This window comes from Anomaloglossus baeobatrachus, chromosome 1 (genome assembly GCF_048569485.1).
Source record: "Anomaloglossus baeobatrachus isolate aAnoBae1 chromosome 1, aAnoBae1.hap1, whole genome shotgun sequence".
NCBI lineage: Eukaryota > Metazoa > Chordata > Amphibia > Anura > Aromobatidae > Anomaloglossus > Anomaloglossus baeobatrachus.
The window spans coordinates 49,051,056-49,069,553 of NC_134353.1; the positions used below are offsets into that span (position 1 = coordinate 49,051,056).

Below are 18,498 nucleotides of genomic sequence, written 5' to 3' on the forward strand. Positions count from 1 at the left end.
CCTCAAACCGCCGTACGTACAGAGTGCGCACACAACCGCAACACCACAGCGCTTTACAAGGTGTAGTAAGTCGTGATGGACGAGCGTGCTCGGGACTGCATCGAGCTACTCGCGGAGCTTGGCAGAGTATTCGCGGGGTGCTCAGATATTTTGTCCATAAAACGACAACGTCCAGGATTGCTTCACTGCATGATGTGTGCGGGCAGTCTCCTGAATGGCTCTCCTGGGGGATAAACAACGTTTCTCGAATGTAATGTAGTGTGACCCCCCCCCCCCCCCCCCTCCAAAAAATAAATAAATAAATAAAAATGTTTCCCCGGAAAATCTCTGTGTACGTCTGGCTGTATGTGGGTGGAGAGCCGAACTGCCCAGTTATTGACTTTCCAGAATGCTCGTTGCTCGCGTAGCCTTCACCCGGGCGTCTGACCTAATCGAGTAATGAACATTCCAGTAGTCACCCCATCACTAGTAGTGGGCATTATTTTGGTTCTTCCACCTGCCATTTAACTCAATAGGAGCTGAATGCATTCAGACACTGACATTACATTGATGTCAGAACTGAAGGATGTGTCCATTTTTTTCCCCCTTCTGTTGACACAGCCTTTGCGTGAGCTTGCTGTAGGCGGGTTGAGTTGGGATTTTTTTTTAAATACATAATACAAATGGGATGGAATTAGATTAAAAAATTCCATCATTATTTTTCTTTTTTTCATGAGGTTGTTACACTAAAAATGACCGGACAATAATGTATTATTAGAGCTGTATGAGCACAACTTATCCCTTCCCATTGCCCAAAGACCTCCAGTTCAAAACATTAACATGTTTACAACCAGGGCTGTGGAGTCGGTAAGCCAAACCTTCGACTCCGACTCGACTCCTCAAATTCTCTTGCACCGACTCAGACTCCGGCTCCGACTCCGACTCCGGCTCCGACTCCTACATATATTGCTTATAGTTAGGTGAAAAATGTATTGTAGTACATGAATATGTGTATGTGAACATCAGACATTTAATAATTTTTATGATACAATAATCAAGATATTTGGATAGAACATAAAATATATTTATTGGAATACAACTTTAGAACACAAAAAAACTGTAATAAATTGTAAATATGTAATACACTATGTAATATACAGTAGATTACATATATATCTTGTGTGTGTATATACACTGTATATATATATATATTATATATATTACATATTTACAATTTATTAGTTTTTTTGTGTTCTAAAGTTGTATTCCAATAAATATTTTATGTTCTATCCAAATATCTTGATTATTGTATCATAAAAACAATTAAATGTCTGATGTTCACATTGTACTACAATAAATTTTTCACTTAAATATAAGCATTATACTAAATGTTGTTATTTAGTAAAATATTCAGCACATTCTGCATTGCACTCCTGTCCCAATTTATTATATATTTTAGGAGTCGGAGTCGGTGCATTTTATACCGACTCCGACTCCCACCAAAATGAGCTCCGACTCCGACTCCGACTCCACGACTCCGACTCCGACTCCACAGCCCTGTTTACAACCTTACATCTGTGACCTAGTCCTCCCGGTACCTACCTGCACGTAACCTCAGATCCTCACAAGATCTCCTTCTCTACTCCCTCTCTAATCCCCTCTTCCCACAATCGCATACAAGATTTCTCCCATGTCTCCCCCCATACTCTGGAACGCTCTACCCCAGCATATTAGACTCTCTCCCTACCGTGAATAGCTTCAAGGGGAACCTGAAGACCCATCTCTTCTGACAAGCCTACAACCTGCTGTAACCCTCAGACCAGTACACCACTGCGCAACCAGCTCTGTCCTCACCTATTGTACCATCACCCATTCCCTGTAGACTGTGAGCCCTTGCGGCCAGGGTCCTCTCTCCTCCTGTAGACTGTGAGCCCTGGCGGCCAGGGTCCTCTCTCCTCCTGTACCAGTCTGTTTTGTACTGTTAATGATTGTTGTATTAGTTTTTATGTATACCCTTTCTCACTTGTAAAGCGCCATGGAATTAATGGCGCTATAATAATAATAAATAATGATAATGATAATAATAATAATAAACTTATAGGAAACATTCTCCGTCCTGTGAGCGGATCACACGTGCAGATTCACCTGGGAAAACTAGGTACCCTCAGATATGGCATTACATCCCTTATTTCAGCAGCGCAAATACATAACGTGACCTCTAGACCGCTCCAAATACTTGTCTTTACTCAAGTGTAAGGGCTCATACAGACTGCCATAAGAACTGGCCCAACCACAATGCGCAGACTGTCCACGGGTACCTCTACTTGCCCTCAACAGCCTCATATATACCCTTAAGGCTGTCAAGCTGGAGGTTGGGAGATCGCGCAGGTTGTGTATTGTGGTCCGTGCTCGGGATGATTTTTACCGATGTCTGAGTGAGCCCTAGGGCTCTGTATAAAGATCAAAGGAATAGATTGCTTTTAGAAGTCAATATTGAGATGTGCAGAGGGTACCTACACCAAATTTTGCATGTTAAACAGGGCACACAATGTAATTGGTGCTGCAGAGCAGAATAAAATTTCACCCATCCTTCAGAGAGCTGATACTGATCAAAGTATTTGGCACCTAGACAGTTAAAGTTTTTTTAGTGGGCAGTACCAGAGAGATTTCACTGGGGGCGGGAACGACATCCTCTGTCTGACACTGACAATCATATACAAGCAGCAGCACACTGGGGAAAGAAGATCACGGCCCAAACAGCATTCACAAACAAGAGTAGGCAATACCCAATGTAAATAAATACAAGGGAATCACAAAGGACAAAAAAAAAAAAAAAAAAGGGACCAAAAAAATAAGTTGTAAAATACACCAATAATGTATTAATACAAAAATTGAACAAGGTGCACAGTGGTGGCAAAGCAGAAAACAAGAACTATCCTGCCCAGAAAAGTGCAGAACCTAGATGGACCTGAAGGGGGCAGTGTAGTCTGCTGTAAAAGTACCGTAGTCAGTATTAGTGAAGGCTGAAGGAGAGGGGGAGATGTTAAGAACACACAGCAACCGCTTGAGTCACCCCCAAATGCTTCCTCCATAACCGCCAACCTTAAAGGGAACTTGTCACCAGTTTTGGGGCCTATAAGCTGCGGCCACCACCAGTGGGCTGTTATATACAGCATTCTAATATGCTGTATATAAGAGCCCAGGCTGCTGTGTACAACGTAAAAATCACTTCCCAATACTTACCTAAACGGTCGCTGCGGTGGAGTTGGGTCATATGGGCGCCTCCTTTCTACAGTGCTGGTGCCTCCACTATCGGCCATCTTTGTCCTTCTTCTGAAGCCGGGGTGCATGACGAGTCCTACGTAATCCAGATCAAAGTATTGTAGTGCACCTTCACGGGACCGGCGAGTGTGTATGACGTAGGACGCGTCATGCACACAGGCTTCAGAAAGAGGACAAAGATGGCCGAAAGAGGAGGCGCCGGCACCGGAGAATGGAGACGCCCATATGGCCCAACTCCATCGCAGCGACCATTTAGGTAAGTATTATAAAGTGATTTTTATGTTCTACACAGCGGCTCGGGCTCTTATATACAGCATGTTAGAATACGGTATATAAGAGCCCACTGGTCGTGGCTGCAGCCTATAAGCCCGAAAACTGGTGACAGGTTCCCTTTAACAATAATAAACAGTACCTTGAGACATTATCAAGCAGCAGAAAGGAATCAGGCTACCAGGTGCAGGGCAGACGACCTCAACGTACATTTCACCAAAGAGTGACTTTTTTTTCCTTTGTGATTCCCTCGTATTTATTTATATTTTCCCATTTTACATTGGGTATTATCTGCTTTGATTCTAGGTTTATTCTTTGGACCTCTTCCTTTTAGGAAAGATTTGTAGGTTTTTATAGCATTCACAAACAGTCTTCTCTCCTCACTGCAGATGGAGGAGGTGTGCTGGAGCACAGCAGATCTGGGTGTGATTAACAGCTTTCTGCTCTCATCTCTAGCACTCAGTGTGGAGGGGCAGTAATGCACAAGTGGAGTCTCATTACAAACACTTCTAGTAACTCTCTAGCACTTAGTGTGGGGGGAGATGCAGTACTACAGAAGTGGAGTCTCATTACAAACACTTCTAGTACCTCACTCCATGATCATGAATATCGTTATCAGTTTTATTCTGTTCTGCAGGCTATTACGTTGACTTGTCCAGTGCAACATGAAACATAAGTGGATCCGTAGAGGTTCGGTGGCTTCATCTGGACTTTATATACAGTTCGGTTTGGGACCTCGACTTAACCTGAACCCTAATGGAAATCACTAATTAGACCATTGGGGTCTCTGCATTTCCATGGGGTGGGGGCGTGGGGTTTTTCCCCCAATTTTTCGTGTACACTATATCTGATCACACTGTTGTTACCCCCTATGTAAGCCCATCAAACACTGCAAGCAGCTCGCACTGGGCTGAGCACCGAGCGTAGCAGAGCACAGGCGCTTTGGCGAGTGATTTGCTTAGGTAAAGCATCCAAACTGTCTTATTTTTGTAAAGTCCGTATTTGGTACTGTCAAGGTTGGGAATTTTGGGGAAACCACAAATGGGGTTTCTCAGGGTCACAGAGACGGATTCCAAATCGATCTGCGCAGATATAATTAATTCTGACAATGATCACGCTGAGACGTATTCACTGTTTGAGCAGAAGCAAGCTTCTGACTCGTGTATTAAGAATCTCATGATTATACAGTCCAATATTCGACCTTGAAACGGGAACAAGGAGTAAAGAGGGCTTTACACGTTGCGACATCGGTAACGATATATCGTCGGGGTCACGTCGTTAGTGACGAACATCCGGCGCCGTTACCAACATCGCAGCATGTAAACGCCAGGAGCGACGATCACCGATCGAAAAAAACGTCAAAAATCGTTGATCGGTGACACGTCGCTCCTTTCCATAATATCGTTACTGCTGCAGGTACGATGTTGTTTGTCGTTCCTGCAGCACCACACAGTGCTATGTGTGAACCCGCAGGAACGACAAACATCTCCTTACCTGCATACACCGGCAATACGGAAGGAAGGAAATGGGGGGGGGGATGTTATGTCCCGCTCATCTCCGCTCCTCCGCTTCTATTGGCCGGCCGCTTAGTGACATCGCAGTGACGTCGCGGTGACGCCGAACGCACCTCCCCCTTGAAGGAGGGACTGTTCGGCGGACACAGCGACGTTGCCGACCAGGTATGTGCGTGTGAAGCTCCCGTAGCGATAATGTTCGCTACGGCAGCGAACACCAGATATGGCATGTACGAGGGGGGGGCGGGTGCTATCGCACTCGACATCGCTAGCAATTGCTAGCGGTGTCGCAGCATGTAAAGCCCGCTTAAGAGATAAAGCCCCATTTTTACATCCCAGCTGGTGAGAACCAACATGTTATGGATACAATCGGTGTGTTATGAATACTTCTTTGTTTGTTGTACAATCTAGCTTATCCATCTTGGTTAACACATTCCTGAGCGCACATATTAAAATCATATTATAGCGTCTATGCGATTGTCATACAGACATACAAATAATTATGCAACGACATCTATGCTTTAATTATATACACACACACAGACTATCTTATTATATCTGGACAAACGGCCTATAGCCCAGGCCTTACCCCCACAGTACAAACACTGAACATCGGCTTTGCTCATCTCTAGTATTTACGAGAGGCTTGTGCTCACTGGTTAATTATGCATAGCAACCTAAAGACACGCCCCTGAGGATCCTGTGACCCACATTGCTCTCTAAAATTAGTGCTAAAATACCCAATTGTGCGGCTTTAAAAGGATGTAAATCAATTTTCCCATAGTCTAGTCAGCTCTCTCTATAATATTCTTAAATCTGCTAATATATTCTAAGATACACCAACTGGGTTCCTGTTCGGATCACCATATAGTGATCAGTTTTCAATCCGCAAGTCGGAGCATATCCCTCCATATGTTGTGCCGCTGACGAGAAACAATTCTACAGTAATGTGCCGCACATGTAAGGCGTTAAAAGGTAGGAGACAAAAGCTTCACAATAAATTCGGAGATCAATGCCGAATAAGGCGGCATAATTGGCGTACGGCGAGTGCCCGGGGCGTGCTGCGATGTTTGTTCTCACAAGACGCGGCCTCATGGAAGGAAGGTTCTACATCAGGACAGAGACAAGCAGATATCAAGCCCGTGTGCGAGCGAGCGCAGCCTGTGAACTGATGAATGGCGCTGCATTCCCAATCAAGGAGGACGCCTTTTCATCAATTCCTCTACAAACCTTAGGGACCGGACCGACCCCCTCCCCTCTTCCCTGTGGTGAGCCGGAGAACACAAATTAACGTGTTAGTTTTGAGCCAAACTACGGATTTAATTTCATAATTGTTGTTAAAAATAAATGGTTACCGGGGTTAAGTTTTGGCATTTCTAGATTTTAAAAAAAAAAAAAATTAGCTGCAAATGGGAGTGAAAACAGCGATAAAAATCAATAGATGGGAGCAGAAACATTTATCTAGGCGCAGAAAGGAGGAAAAAAAAATGAATTAGGAAACATCCAAATTATTTATTCATTAGTGGTAATACAAGAGCGGCTCCGGGCCGCACAAGTCACTAATGCAAAGCGATCAATGGGCCGGGAGGAGAGCGGAGGAATGGAGCGGAGGATTGCTGGGCTTGCTTTACTATAGGGGTTTTGCTTTTTTGGCTTTTGGTTTAGAGACTCTTATTAAGAAAACGAATGGGGGGGAGGGGGGTGCAGACATTGATGGTGTTCCTCATACACATCCTGTTACACATCCAGTAGCGGCGAACTACAAGATTCAGGAGGCCGGCGATGGAACGGAAGGTAAGGTGAGTATAATATGTGTGCACGCGTGTGTGTTTGTGAATGTGTGGAATGGCACAATAGGGGACCAGGATGGGACATTTAACAAGTTGTGGAAGGTATTGTCTGCATTGCAATGATTTCCTATGGGAAATCTTGCTTTGCTGAACGAGTAACAAGCGCACTCCCAGAACGGATTGAGCTCGTTAACCAAGGTTCCCACTGTACTCTTAAGCATGGTATCCATCCACAGACAGCTGTTTCGGGGTATTTGCCCCTCATCAGTGTGGAGTAGGAAACTGGCTAGTGGGAGCAATGACTAGAAGAAGTGTTGCATATTTTCCCAGGGGGCCTTGTTCTAGTGTCACTGCGTTGAGAAACACGTGATGGTGTCTTCGCGGTGTTGGATATTGATCCCCCTAAGGTCATCCATCCTTACCTATATAGTCTTCGACTAGGCATTGCTCCTACTAGCCAGTTTATTACTCCACACTGATGAGGAGCAAATACCCCGAAACAGCTGTCTGTGGATGGATACCATGTTTTAGTATAGGTGGTTTCCTTTACTGGAGACTGCCCTTCCCGTGGTTGTTTCTTCCCGGTGAAAGACCTGGCTAGTTTCCTGCCAGCGTTGAGAAACATGTGACGGTGTCTCAGCAGGCTTTCTTGTTTTGCATTAAGAGTACTGGGCACCAGTGCTCACTCATCGCTAGTTACAAGTACTGAACACCCGAGCGCCTGCTTAGCATTAGTTAAAAGTACCTGAGCATGGTAGTGCTCACTCATTAGTAGATACGAATACTGAGCACCTGAGCATGGTAGTGCTCGCTCATTAGTAGATACGAGTACTGAGCACCCGAGCATGGTAGTGCCCGCTCATCACTAGTTACCAGTACTGAGCACCCGAGCATGGTAGTGCTCGCTCATTAGTAGATACGAATACTGAGCACCCGAGCATGGTAGTGCTCTCTCATCACTAGTTACGAGTACTGAGCATCCGAGCATGGTAGTGCCCGCTCATCACTAGTTACCAGTACTGAGCACCCGAGCATGGTAGTGCCCGCTCATCACTAGTTACCAGTACTGAGCACCTGAGCATGGTAGTGCCCGCTCATCACTAGTTACATGTACTGAGCACCTGAGCATGGTAGTGCCCGCTCATCACTAGTTACCAGTACTGAGCACCCGAGCATGGTAGTGCTCACTCATCACTAGTTACGAGTACTGAGCACCTGAGCATGGTAGTGCTCACTCATCACTAGTTACGTGTACTGAGTACCTGAGCATGGTAGTGCTCACTCATCACTAGTTACAAGTACTGAGCACCCGAGCATGGTAGTGCTCGCTCATCACTAGTTATGTGTACTGAGTACCTGAGCATGGTAGTGCCCGCTCATCACTAGTTATCAGTACTGAGCACCTGAGCATGGTAGTGCCCGCTCATCACTAGTTATCAGTACTGAGCACCTGAGCATGGTAGTGCTCGCTCATCACTAGTTACGAGTACCAAGCACCCGAGCATGGTAGTGCTCACTCATCACTAGTTACGAGTACTGAGCACCTGAGCATGGTAGTGCTCGCTCATCACTAGTTGCGTGTACTGAGTACCTGAGCATGGTAGTGCTCACTCATCACTAATACGGATTTATTTCATGCGACAAACTATAGCATTATCAGACGCTGCTTACCCCTACACACAGTCTGTTACCGTGGTTTGCATACAATAAACTGACCCTGTGTTGCCTGACACTGCAGCCATATTGCCATCAATCTGTCCATTACATTTTGATAACATACTCCCTTTAGAGCAGTAAGAATCATGGCTCATTCAGACATTGGTGCTAATCGGTCTGAGCACGGACCACTAAAGTATGAACTTGCTGCTCATATAAAGAGACCCCCTAGTCTGTTACCATAGGTAGCTTTAGACAGAATACAGACTATTGGTTAAAGTTTATCTGTCACCCGTTTTTTGCCATTTAATCCGAGATCATCATAATGTAGGGGCAAAGATCCGGATTCCAGTGATGTGTCACTTACTGGGCTGCTTAGTATAGTTTTAATAAAATCACAGTTTAATCAGCAGTAGATTATCAGTACAGGACTACTTGGCATGCTGTCAGGTCATCCAGAATATTCATGAGCTCTGTATAACAGCTAGATATGCAGCAGAGGAGACCGCAAACAGCTCAATAGGTGACACATCGCTGGAATCGGCCTGTCTCTACATTATGCTGGTCTCAGATGGGAGGGGGGGGGGGAGCAAAAAAAAAAAAAAAAAAGTGACAACCCTAAAAAGGGAATCTTTGTCTTTTTAAAACCTGCTTTTATTGAAAAAATTTAATTATTGCCTGATTAAAAAAAAAAATAATAATAATTAAGTAAAAATCTATTTGCCAATGTAAAGGGAGGTTAAAGAAAAAAGGTAAAAAAAAAAAAAATCACAGAACAGTGCTTCATTTAGAAACAAACCGGGATACTCACAGTATTGTGCTCTTTCAGAAACTCAGCAGCATTTTTCCTCGGCGCTTCCACCGATTTCCCCGATCAGAATGATCCCCTCCGTCTTGGGGTCGTTTAGGAAGACCTCGAGGCAGTCAATGAAGTTTGTTCCGTTAAATGGGTCTCCGCCGATGCCTTCAAAAAGCAAGTCAAGAAAGGTTACTAAAGAGTAGAGCGGAGCCAAACTTTAAGGCCCCCCCCCCCCCAAAAAAAAAAAACCTCACCCTCCCCTGGAAGTGCTGGGTTTATGGCTGCCTATATGTGGGCAGAGAGCCGAACCGCCCAATTAGTGACTTCCGATGAGGTTCAGGTCAAGTAAGGGTCCAGAACTTTATCTAAGGCCTCCTTCACACGTCTGTGTCTTCGGTACGTGTTTGGTCCATTTCCTCATGTGCCGGAGACAAGGGCACATGTAGACCCATTAAAATCAATGGGTCTGCGCTCACGTGCGTGTTTTACCATGCACTGTGTGTCCATGTGGAGCATACGTGTGCCCGTGTGCTCCACACATAGACATGTCAGTTTTTTTCCGGCATCACGGGTGTCACACAGACCGCACGAATGTGATCTGTGTGACATGCATACGTGTCTGAATTAAAAGGAAGTTCTATACTCACCTTCTCCAGCCCTGCTGTCTCTGCCGCTGCTGTCACTTGCTTCCGACCCCGGCTCATTATGCTCATTGCACATTCACTTCACCGCGGCCGGAAGCAGCAGCGGGGAGTCGGCAGGACCGGAGACCGAAGATCAGCACCACGGACAGCAACGCCAGGGACAGGTGAGCAGAAAGTTCCTGTTCTCCGTGTGTTATCACGGATAGCACACGGAGAACACACATGAGCCATAAACACGGCACACGGAGGGCAATACGCACCTTTGACACGTCGATGAAAAAAGTGCGTGATTTTCACGGACGTGTGAAAGAGGCCTAAGGTCCGGTTGAACCTGAACTTCCACCGGTCTGCTCATCTGGAGGACGGCCAGGGCACCATCACAAAGGGCAGCAAAGGTGCAGAGGATGGCAGCACTATCAGGGCTCCTGCTTTGGATGATAAGGGACCTGTGAATATGGGCCGAGGAGAGGGTAAAGCGATGGTACGTCGTGGCGATTATCTGAACAGATTTGTAGGTTCAGGTTCCCAGGGAGGCGGAGAAGACAAGACTTGAGCCAAGCTGTCTGCAAAGTGCCCGAGTGGAGGTCGACAACATTTTGGGTTAGGTCTTCATGTTCACCTCCAAAATTCGGCTTCCATATGAGAAAAAGAAGTTCTGCAGTATCTGAGATGTGGAGTAAGGAATAAAAGCCTCTCGCTACAGTATAAACTTTTTTTGTACTTTTTCAAGCGTCTGTGCTGCAGGGATGAATTTCTTCCCATTATAAACTTTTGAGAAGGCTTCATCCCGGCGCTGGCGCGGAGGTGAGTGACGCCGCGGCTCGTGCACAGAACAATAACATCCAATTATCCAGGTTTTGAAGGTAAATCAATAGCAGCTTCCCTTGAACATTGCTGGCGATGTCATCTGCGCCGTACAGACGCCGGCTTAACTGCGCCACACTTTGCCTTTTAATTGGTAACGGAGGAGCAGATAAATTGGCTAAAGAAGTGTAAATGTGATGAATTATGGGATTAAAGTTGCTGTCATAACTCAAACAAGAGAAAAAGTACAATTTCAGGGAATTAAAGGGATATTCCACATTGCAAGCAGCCAAGGAACTGGGGAAAGGAGGCTGCTGACCGGTCCAACATCTCAAATATAAATGAGCACACGTACAGCAGGACAGAAAGTGTGGCATTGCAAAGACAGTATTCACCAGGGCGGCTGGGGAGTCCGGCTGGGGAGTCCGGCTGGGGAGTCCGGCTGGGGAGTCCGGCTGGGGAGTCCGGCTGGGGAGTCCGGCTGGGGAGTCCGGCTGGGGAGTCCGGCTGGGGAGTCCGGCTGGGGAGTCCGGCTGGGGAGTCCGGCTGGGGAGTCCGGCTGGGGCAGCAAGCAGGAACCTCTGCTAAAAGGTATGTACACTGGCAGGAGGCAGTGTGGTCAGTCTGGGTGAAGACTGGGAAAAGATTGCAGCCAGGCTGGCGACTGCTGGAGGCTGCAGGAAAGAACCACAGCGAGTGGTGTTCACTGGCAGGAGCCAGTGTATGGAGGTGGCCATACCTCCACTGTTGATTGTTTACTTTTCCTTTAAGCCAGGAGAGGCTTGGTTACCTGTGTAAGTGCAGTTTATGCTGGATCGGTTAAACTGCTGGCGTTTGGAAATAGACTGTTTCCTTCATCCTTGCCTATGCCTACCTGAGCAAATCACCACAATACACTTGACTAGACGTCTGGAGACACTGAATTCTCAAGAGCGTACATCAAGATAACAGGAGAAGGTGCAGCAATAAAAAAAAGTTACTGATCCTAAAAGGTCTGTTTAAGAGCGATTTAAAGAGAACATTAGTATTGTACTAGCAATCACCTGACAGATTGCCTTTAAGACCTAACCTAACTAGTTCTGGACAATACAGTGGAACCTTGGTTAAGGAGAACAATACATTCTGGGAGTGTGCTTGTAAACCAAGTTCCCATAGGAAATAATGCAAGCTCGGACAATTTGTTCCACAACTTGTTAAATGTCCAATCCCGGTCCCCTATTGTGCCATTCCACACATGCACAAACACGCACATATTACGCTCACCTTACCTTCTGTTCCATCGCCGGCCTCCCGGTTCTTGTAGTCCGCCGGTACAGGATGTGTATCGGGTAACGATCGCGACGATGGAGGAACTTCTGCTGCCAGAGCGCTGACGTCCAAGGCAGGAGCCGCTGGCCTCTGATTGGTCAGCGTGCTGCCTTTGAGTAGCGGCTGACAGGAGAAGGTCCTCCATCGTCGCGATGGTTATCCGATACACATCCTGTATGGGCGAACTACAAGAACCGGGAAGCCGGCGATGGAATGGAAGGTAAGGTGAGCATAATAGGTGTGTGTTTCTGCGTGCTTGTGTGTGTTTGTGTGTGCTTGTGTGTGTGTGTGTGCGCTTGTGTGTGCGTGTGTGTGTGTGTGCGTGTGTGTGCGTGTGTGTGCGTGTGTGTGCGTGTGTGTGCGTGTGTGTGCGTGTGTGTGTGTGTGTGTGTGTGTGTGTGTGCGCGCGCGCGCGTGTGTGTGCGCGCGTGTGTGTGTGTGTGCTTGTGCGTGTGCGTGGAATGCAAGAGCGGGTCAGAGCGCGGTGAAAGTACGGAACCGGAAGTGTGTGCGGTGAGTATTTGCTCGTACAGCAAAGCTTGCTCGTAAACAGAGTTACAAATTTACAGCAAGCTTTGCTCGTATAGCGAAATACTCGCACACCAAGTTACTCGTAAACCGAGGTTCCACTGTATATATTAAGTATCCCATGAATCGTCCAGCGTTTGTTGTCTCTATTGGCGGCTCAATTCTCTACGTGGAGTCGTCAGACTATCCCGGCCCGATGACATGAAGCTCACGATACCTACCGATGCAGAGCGACTGTCCCAATCCAACCTGCGTTGTCTGGTGCACGGCCTCGTACGTCAGAGTGCCTGATCTTGACACGATACCTGCGGGTGAAGGAAAGCACAGGCCCTTTGTGAACATTATGCAAGAAGGATTTCATGTTTATTTCAGCGCACAGACAATAAAAAGCTGTGAACCGCGTGCGGACACATCCATCTTTCAGGGAATCGTTCTTCGATGGTACAGATATTGATGTGTTCTTACTACAGACGTCGGGCTCAGACTAGAGGCCATCGACACTGCTTAGTATAGGGCTGCGCCTTCCCATTACACAACTTGCGGTATTATTTGCAGTACAAGGTCTTGCTTTGCGCAAAAAAAAGCATTAAAGCGAATTAAAGAAGTGAAGAGAAAAAAAATATATATATTCTCAGTTCAATAACAGATTCTCACTTAGCTACAGTTCAGGTCTATTTGCAGAAATATATTTATGGCCGTACAGTGGATGGGAGTAGTAAAAACACATTACAATGAGGTTTATACATATTTATACAATATGGAAATGGAGGATCTTTAGCACCACCTAACGGTGCAGCTAAGGAGGGGAAGTATCGGTTTTATTTCTACATAGAAAAAAAAAAATAATTAAAGTTTATATCTAGCCATATTATGGGTGGTAATAAGCACAGAAACTGGGGGAAAAAAAGGTTATATAACAAATTCCTTAGGATTGCGCATTGATGTGTGATCAGACCTCAACAGTCAGCAGAATGATAAAATAAGGTCATCAGAGGGGTTTTCTTCCATGTTTACTTGAAAATAAGACCTAGCAGGAATTTTCAGACTTTTCAAAGCATGGTTAAATATAAGCCCTATGCCCAAAATAAGTCCTAGTTCAATAAGGAAGTGTCCAGACAGCTTAAAAAAAAAAAAAAAAAAAAAAAAACACAACAAAAAAAACACACAATTAAAGAACACAGTAGGACACTTCATTAAAGAAAGCAGACTGGGACCAAAAAAAGGAAAGCAGATGACTAGGACCAAAAAAAGCAAAGCAGACAACTAGGACCAAAAAAGCAAAGCAGACAACTAGGACCAAAAAAAGGAAAGCAGACGACTTGGACCAAAAAAAGGAAAGCAGATGACTTGGACCAAAGAAAGGAAAGCAGACAACTGGGACCAAAAAAAGAAATGCAGACAAGGACCAAAACAAAAAAAAAAGAAAGGAAAGCCAACGACTAAGACCAAAAAAAAGGAAAGCAGACAATTGGGAGCAAAAAAAAGGAAAGCAAACAACTGTGAGCAAAAAAAGGAAAGCAGACAACTGGGACCAAAAAAAGCAAAGCAGACAACTGGGACCCAAAAAAAAAAAAAAACAAAAAAAAAAGGAAAGCAGACTAGGTCCCTCAAAAGTTGCGTTCATTAGACCCTAAGCAATTGGCAAGCACTAATGGTGGCTGGGCTCTCGCACAGAGGTCTGCATTGCTGTGAAGTCCTCACCATCTCAGCTGCATTGCACTGCAGCTCTCTCACAAACATTGGCTCCAAGTATCACTCTGGCCTCACAGACTCCGTGCAGTTCTGGCCAGCAGGGGGAGCCAACTGCTGTGGAATGCAGGGAGACCTCACAGTGACAAAGATCTGTATGTGACAATCCATTCATTTGTCAATTCTATAGTTTGGGGTCCGGTAAGTTTGAATCTTTTGGGGGGGGAGGGGGTTGTCTGCTTTCTTTTGGTGGTTAACAGTAGATCTAAAATGATAAATGTAAAAATGGAATTTAAAATATAGATGGCACCAGTAGATGGCGCCACATCCACACATCCAACAAATAGGAAAAGGTATGAGCATATAAGTTATTGTAATAACCCTGAGTGGAGTATTCATCAAATGATGTATAGCCATGAATAAAGTATAAAAGGCCATCTTAATTACTTGCATCTTAATTACAAAAAAGGCAAAAAACAAGACGAATACTTCATAATTTATTCACAGCTGTAGCTCGTTTGTGAATAAAGGGAATTTTGTTTACTTACCGTAAATTCCTTTTCTTCTAGCTCCTATTGGGAGACCCAGACAATTGGGTGTATAGCTTCTGCCTCTGGAGGCCACACAAAGTATTACACTTTTAAAAAAGTGTAACCCCTCCCCTCTGCCTATACACCCTCCCGTGGATCACGGGCTCCTCAGTTTTGGTGCAAAAGCAGGAAGGAGAAAACTTATAAATTGGTCTAGGGTAAATTCAATCCGAAGGATGTTCGGAGAACTGAAGACCATGAACCAAAGAAGGGAATTTTGTTTACTTACCGTAAATTCCTTTTCTTCTAGCTCCAATTGGGAGACCCAGACAATTGGGTGTATAGCTCATGCCTCCGGAGGCCACACAAAGTATTACACTAAAAGTGTAAAGCCCCTCCCCTTCTGCCTATACACCCCCCGTGCATCACGGGTTCCTCAGTTTTAGTGCAAAAGCAAGAAGGAGGAAAGCAAATAAATTGGTTTAAAGTAACTTCAATCCGAAGAATCTCGGAGAACTGAAACCATTCAACATGAACAACATGTGTACACGAAAAAACAACAGGGCGGGTGCTGGGTCTCCCAATTGGAGCTAGAAGAAAAGGAATTTACGGTAAGTAAACAAAATTCCCTTCTTCTTTGTCGCTCCATTGGGAGACCCAGACAATTGGGACGTCCAAAAGCAGTCCCTGGGAGGGTAAAATAATACCTCATAATAGAGCCGTAAAACGGCCCGTTCCTACAGGTGGGCAACCGCCGCCTGAAGGACTCGTCTACCTAGGCTGGCATCCGCCGAAGCATAGGCATGCACCTGATAGTGTTTGGTGAAAGTGTGCAGGCTCGACCAGGTAGCCGCCTGGCACACCTGCTGAGCCGTCGCCTGGTGCCGTAAAGCCCAGGACGCACCGACGGCTCTGGTAGAATGGGCCTTTAGCCCTGAGGGAACCGGAAGCCCAGAAGAATGGTAGGCTTCAAGAATTGGTTCCTTGATCCACCGAGCCAGGGTGGATTTGGAAGCCTGTAACCCCTTACGCTGACCAGCGACAAGGACAAAGAGTGCATCCGAGCGGCGCAGAGGCGCCGTACGGGAAATGTAGATTCTGAGTGCTCTCACCAGATCTAACAAATGCAAATCCCTTTCACATTGATGAACTGGATGAGGACAAAAAGAAGGCAAGGAGATATCCTGATTGAGATGAAAGGTGGATACCACCTTAGGAAGGAATTCCGGAACCGGGCGCAGCACCACCTTGTCCTGGTGAAACACCAGGAAAGGGGCTTTGCATGACAGCGCTGCTAGCTCAGACACTCTCCGAAGTGAGGTGACTGCTACTAGGAAGACCACTTTCTGCGAAAGGCGAGAAAGAGAAATATCTTTCAAAGGTTCAAAGGGTGCCTTCTGAAGGGCCACCAGAACCCTGTTCAGATCCCAGGGTTCTAACGGCCGCCTGTAAGGAGGAACAATGTGACAAACCCCTTGCAGGAACGTGCGTACCTGAGAAAGCCTGGCAAGACGCTTCTGAAAGAACACAGAGAGCGCTGAGACGTTGGTTTCCTAGCCTGTCTCATGGTGGCAATGACCTCTTGAGATAATCCTGAAGACGCTAAGATCCAGGACTCAATGGCCACACAGTCAGGTTGAGGGCCGCAGAATTCAGATGGAAAAACGGCCCTTGAGACAGCAAGTCTGGACGGTCTGGCAGTGCCCACGGTTGGCCCACCGTGAGATGCCACAGATCCGGGTACCACGACCTCCTCGGCCAGTCTGGAGCGACGAGAATGGCGTGGCGGCAGTCTGACCTGATCTTGCGTATCACTCTGGGCAACAATGCCAGAGGTGGGAACACATAAGGGAGTTGAAACTGCGACCAATCTTGAACTAAGGCGTCTGCCGCCAGAGCTCTGTGATCGTGAGATCGTGCCATGAATGCCGTGACCTTGTTGTTGTGCCGGGACGCCATTAGGTCGACGTCCGGCATCCCCCAGCGGCAACAGATCTCCTGAAACACGTCCGGGTGAAGAGACCATTCCCCTGCGTCCATGCCCTGGCGACTGAGAAAATCTGCTTCCCAGTTTTCTACGCCCGGGATGTGAACTGCGGATATGGTGGAGGCCGTGGCTTCCACCCACATCAGAATCCGCTGAACTTCCTGGAAAGCCTGACGACTGCGTGTGCCGCCTTGGTGGTTGATGTAAGCCACCGCTGTGGAGTTGTCCGACTGAATTCGGATCTGCTTGCCTTCCAGCCACTGCTGGAACGCTTTTAGGGCAAGATACACTGCCCTGATCTCCAGAACATTGATCTGAAGGGAGGACTCCTGCTGAGTCCACGTACCCTGAGCCCTGTGGTGGAGAAAGACTGCTCCCCACCCTGACAGACTCGCGTCCGTCGTGACCACCGCCCAGGATGGGGGTAGGAAGGATTTCCCCTTCGACAATGAAGTGGGAAGAAGCCACCACCGAAGGGAAGCTTTGGCTGCTTGGGAGAGGGAGACGTTCCTGTCGAGGGACGTCGACTTCCTGTCCCATTTGCGGAGAATGTCCCATTGAAGTGGGCGCAGATGAAACTGCGCAAAAGGAACTGCCTCCATTGCTGCTACCATCTTCCCTAGGAAGTGCATGAGGCGTCTCAGGGGGTGTGACTGACCTAGAAGGAGAGATTGCACCCCTGTCTGCAGTGAACGCTGTTTGTCCAGCGGAAGCTTCACTATCGCTGAGAGAGTATGAAACTCCATGCCAAGATATGTCAGTGATTGGGCCGGAGTCAGATTTGACTTTGGAAAATTGATGATCCAACCGAAACTCTGGAGAGTCTCTAGAGTAGCATTGAGGCTGTGTTGGCATGCCTCTTGAGAGGGTGCCTTGACTAGGAGATCGTCTAAGTAAGGAATCACCGAGTGTCCCTGAGAGTGAAGGACCGCCACTACTGTAGCCATGACCTTGGTGAAAACCCGTGGGGCTGTCGCCAGGCCGAACGGCAGTGCCACGAACTGAAGGTGTTCGTCTGCTATGGCGAAACGCAGGAAGCGCTGATGCTCTGGAGCAATCGGTACGTGAAGATACGCATCTTTGAAATCGACCGATGCAAGGAAGTCTCCCTGGGACATTGAGGCGATGACGGAGCGAAGGGATTCCATCCGGAACCGCCTGGTCTTTACGTGTTTGTTGAGCAGTTTTAGGTCCAGGACAGGACGGAAGGACCCGTCTTTCTTTGGAACCACAAACAGGTTTGAGTAAAAACCGTGACCCTGTTGCTGAAGAGGAACCGGGATCACCACTCCTTCCGCCTTTAGAGTGTCCACCGCCTGCAGAAGAGCATCGGCTCGCTCGGGAGGCGGAGATGTTCTGAAGAATCGAGTCGGAGGACGAGAGCTGAACTCTATCCTGTAACCGTGAGACAGAATGTCTCTCACCCAACGGTCTTTTACCTGTGGCAGCCAGGTGTCGCAAAAGCGGGAGAGCCTGCCACCGACCGAGGATGCGGTGTGAGGAGACAGAGTCATGAGGAGGCCGCTTTGGTAGCGGCACCTCCAGCGGTCTTTTTAGGACGTGACTTAGACCGCCATGAATCGGAGTTTGTCTGATCCTTCTGAGGCCTTTTGGACGAGGAGAATTGGGACCTGCCCGCGCCCCGAAAGGACCGAAACCTCGACTGTCCCCTCCTCTGTTGGGGTATGTTTGGTTTGGCCTGGGGTAAGGATGTATCC

General features: G+C 47.0%; 1 protein-coding gene across 1 annotated transcript in view; it reads right to left on the minus strand.

The window, feature by feature from the left end:
- The window catches only part of SUCLG1 (succinate-CoA ligase GDP/ADP-forming subunit alpha), an 85,610-nt gene that overhangs the window by 11,740 nt on the left and 55,372 nt on the right, over nucleotides 1-18,498 (minus strand). The window contains 3 exon segments of the mRNA XM_075332607.1: nucleotides 9,303-9,335; nucleotides 9,337-9,455; nucleotides 12,796-12,879. Coding sequence (XP_075188722.1) covers nucleotides 9,303-9,335; nucleotides 9,337-9,455; nucleotides 12,796-12,879 — 236 coding nt within the window.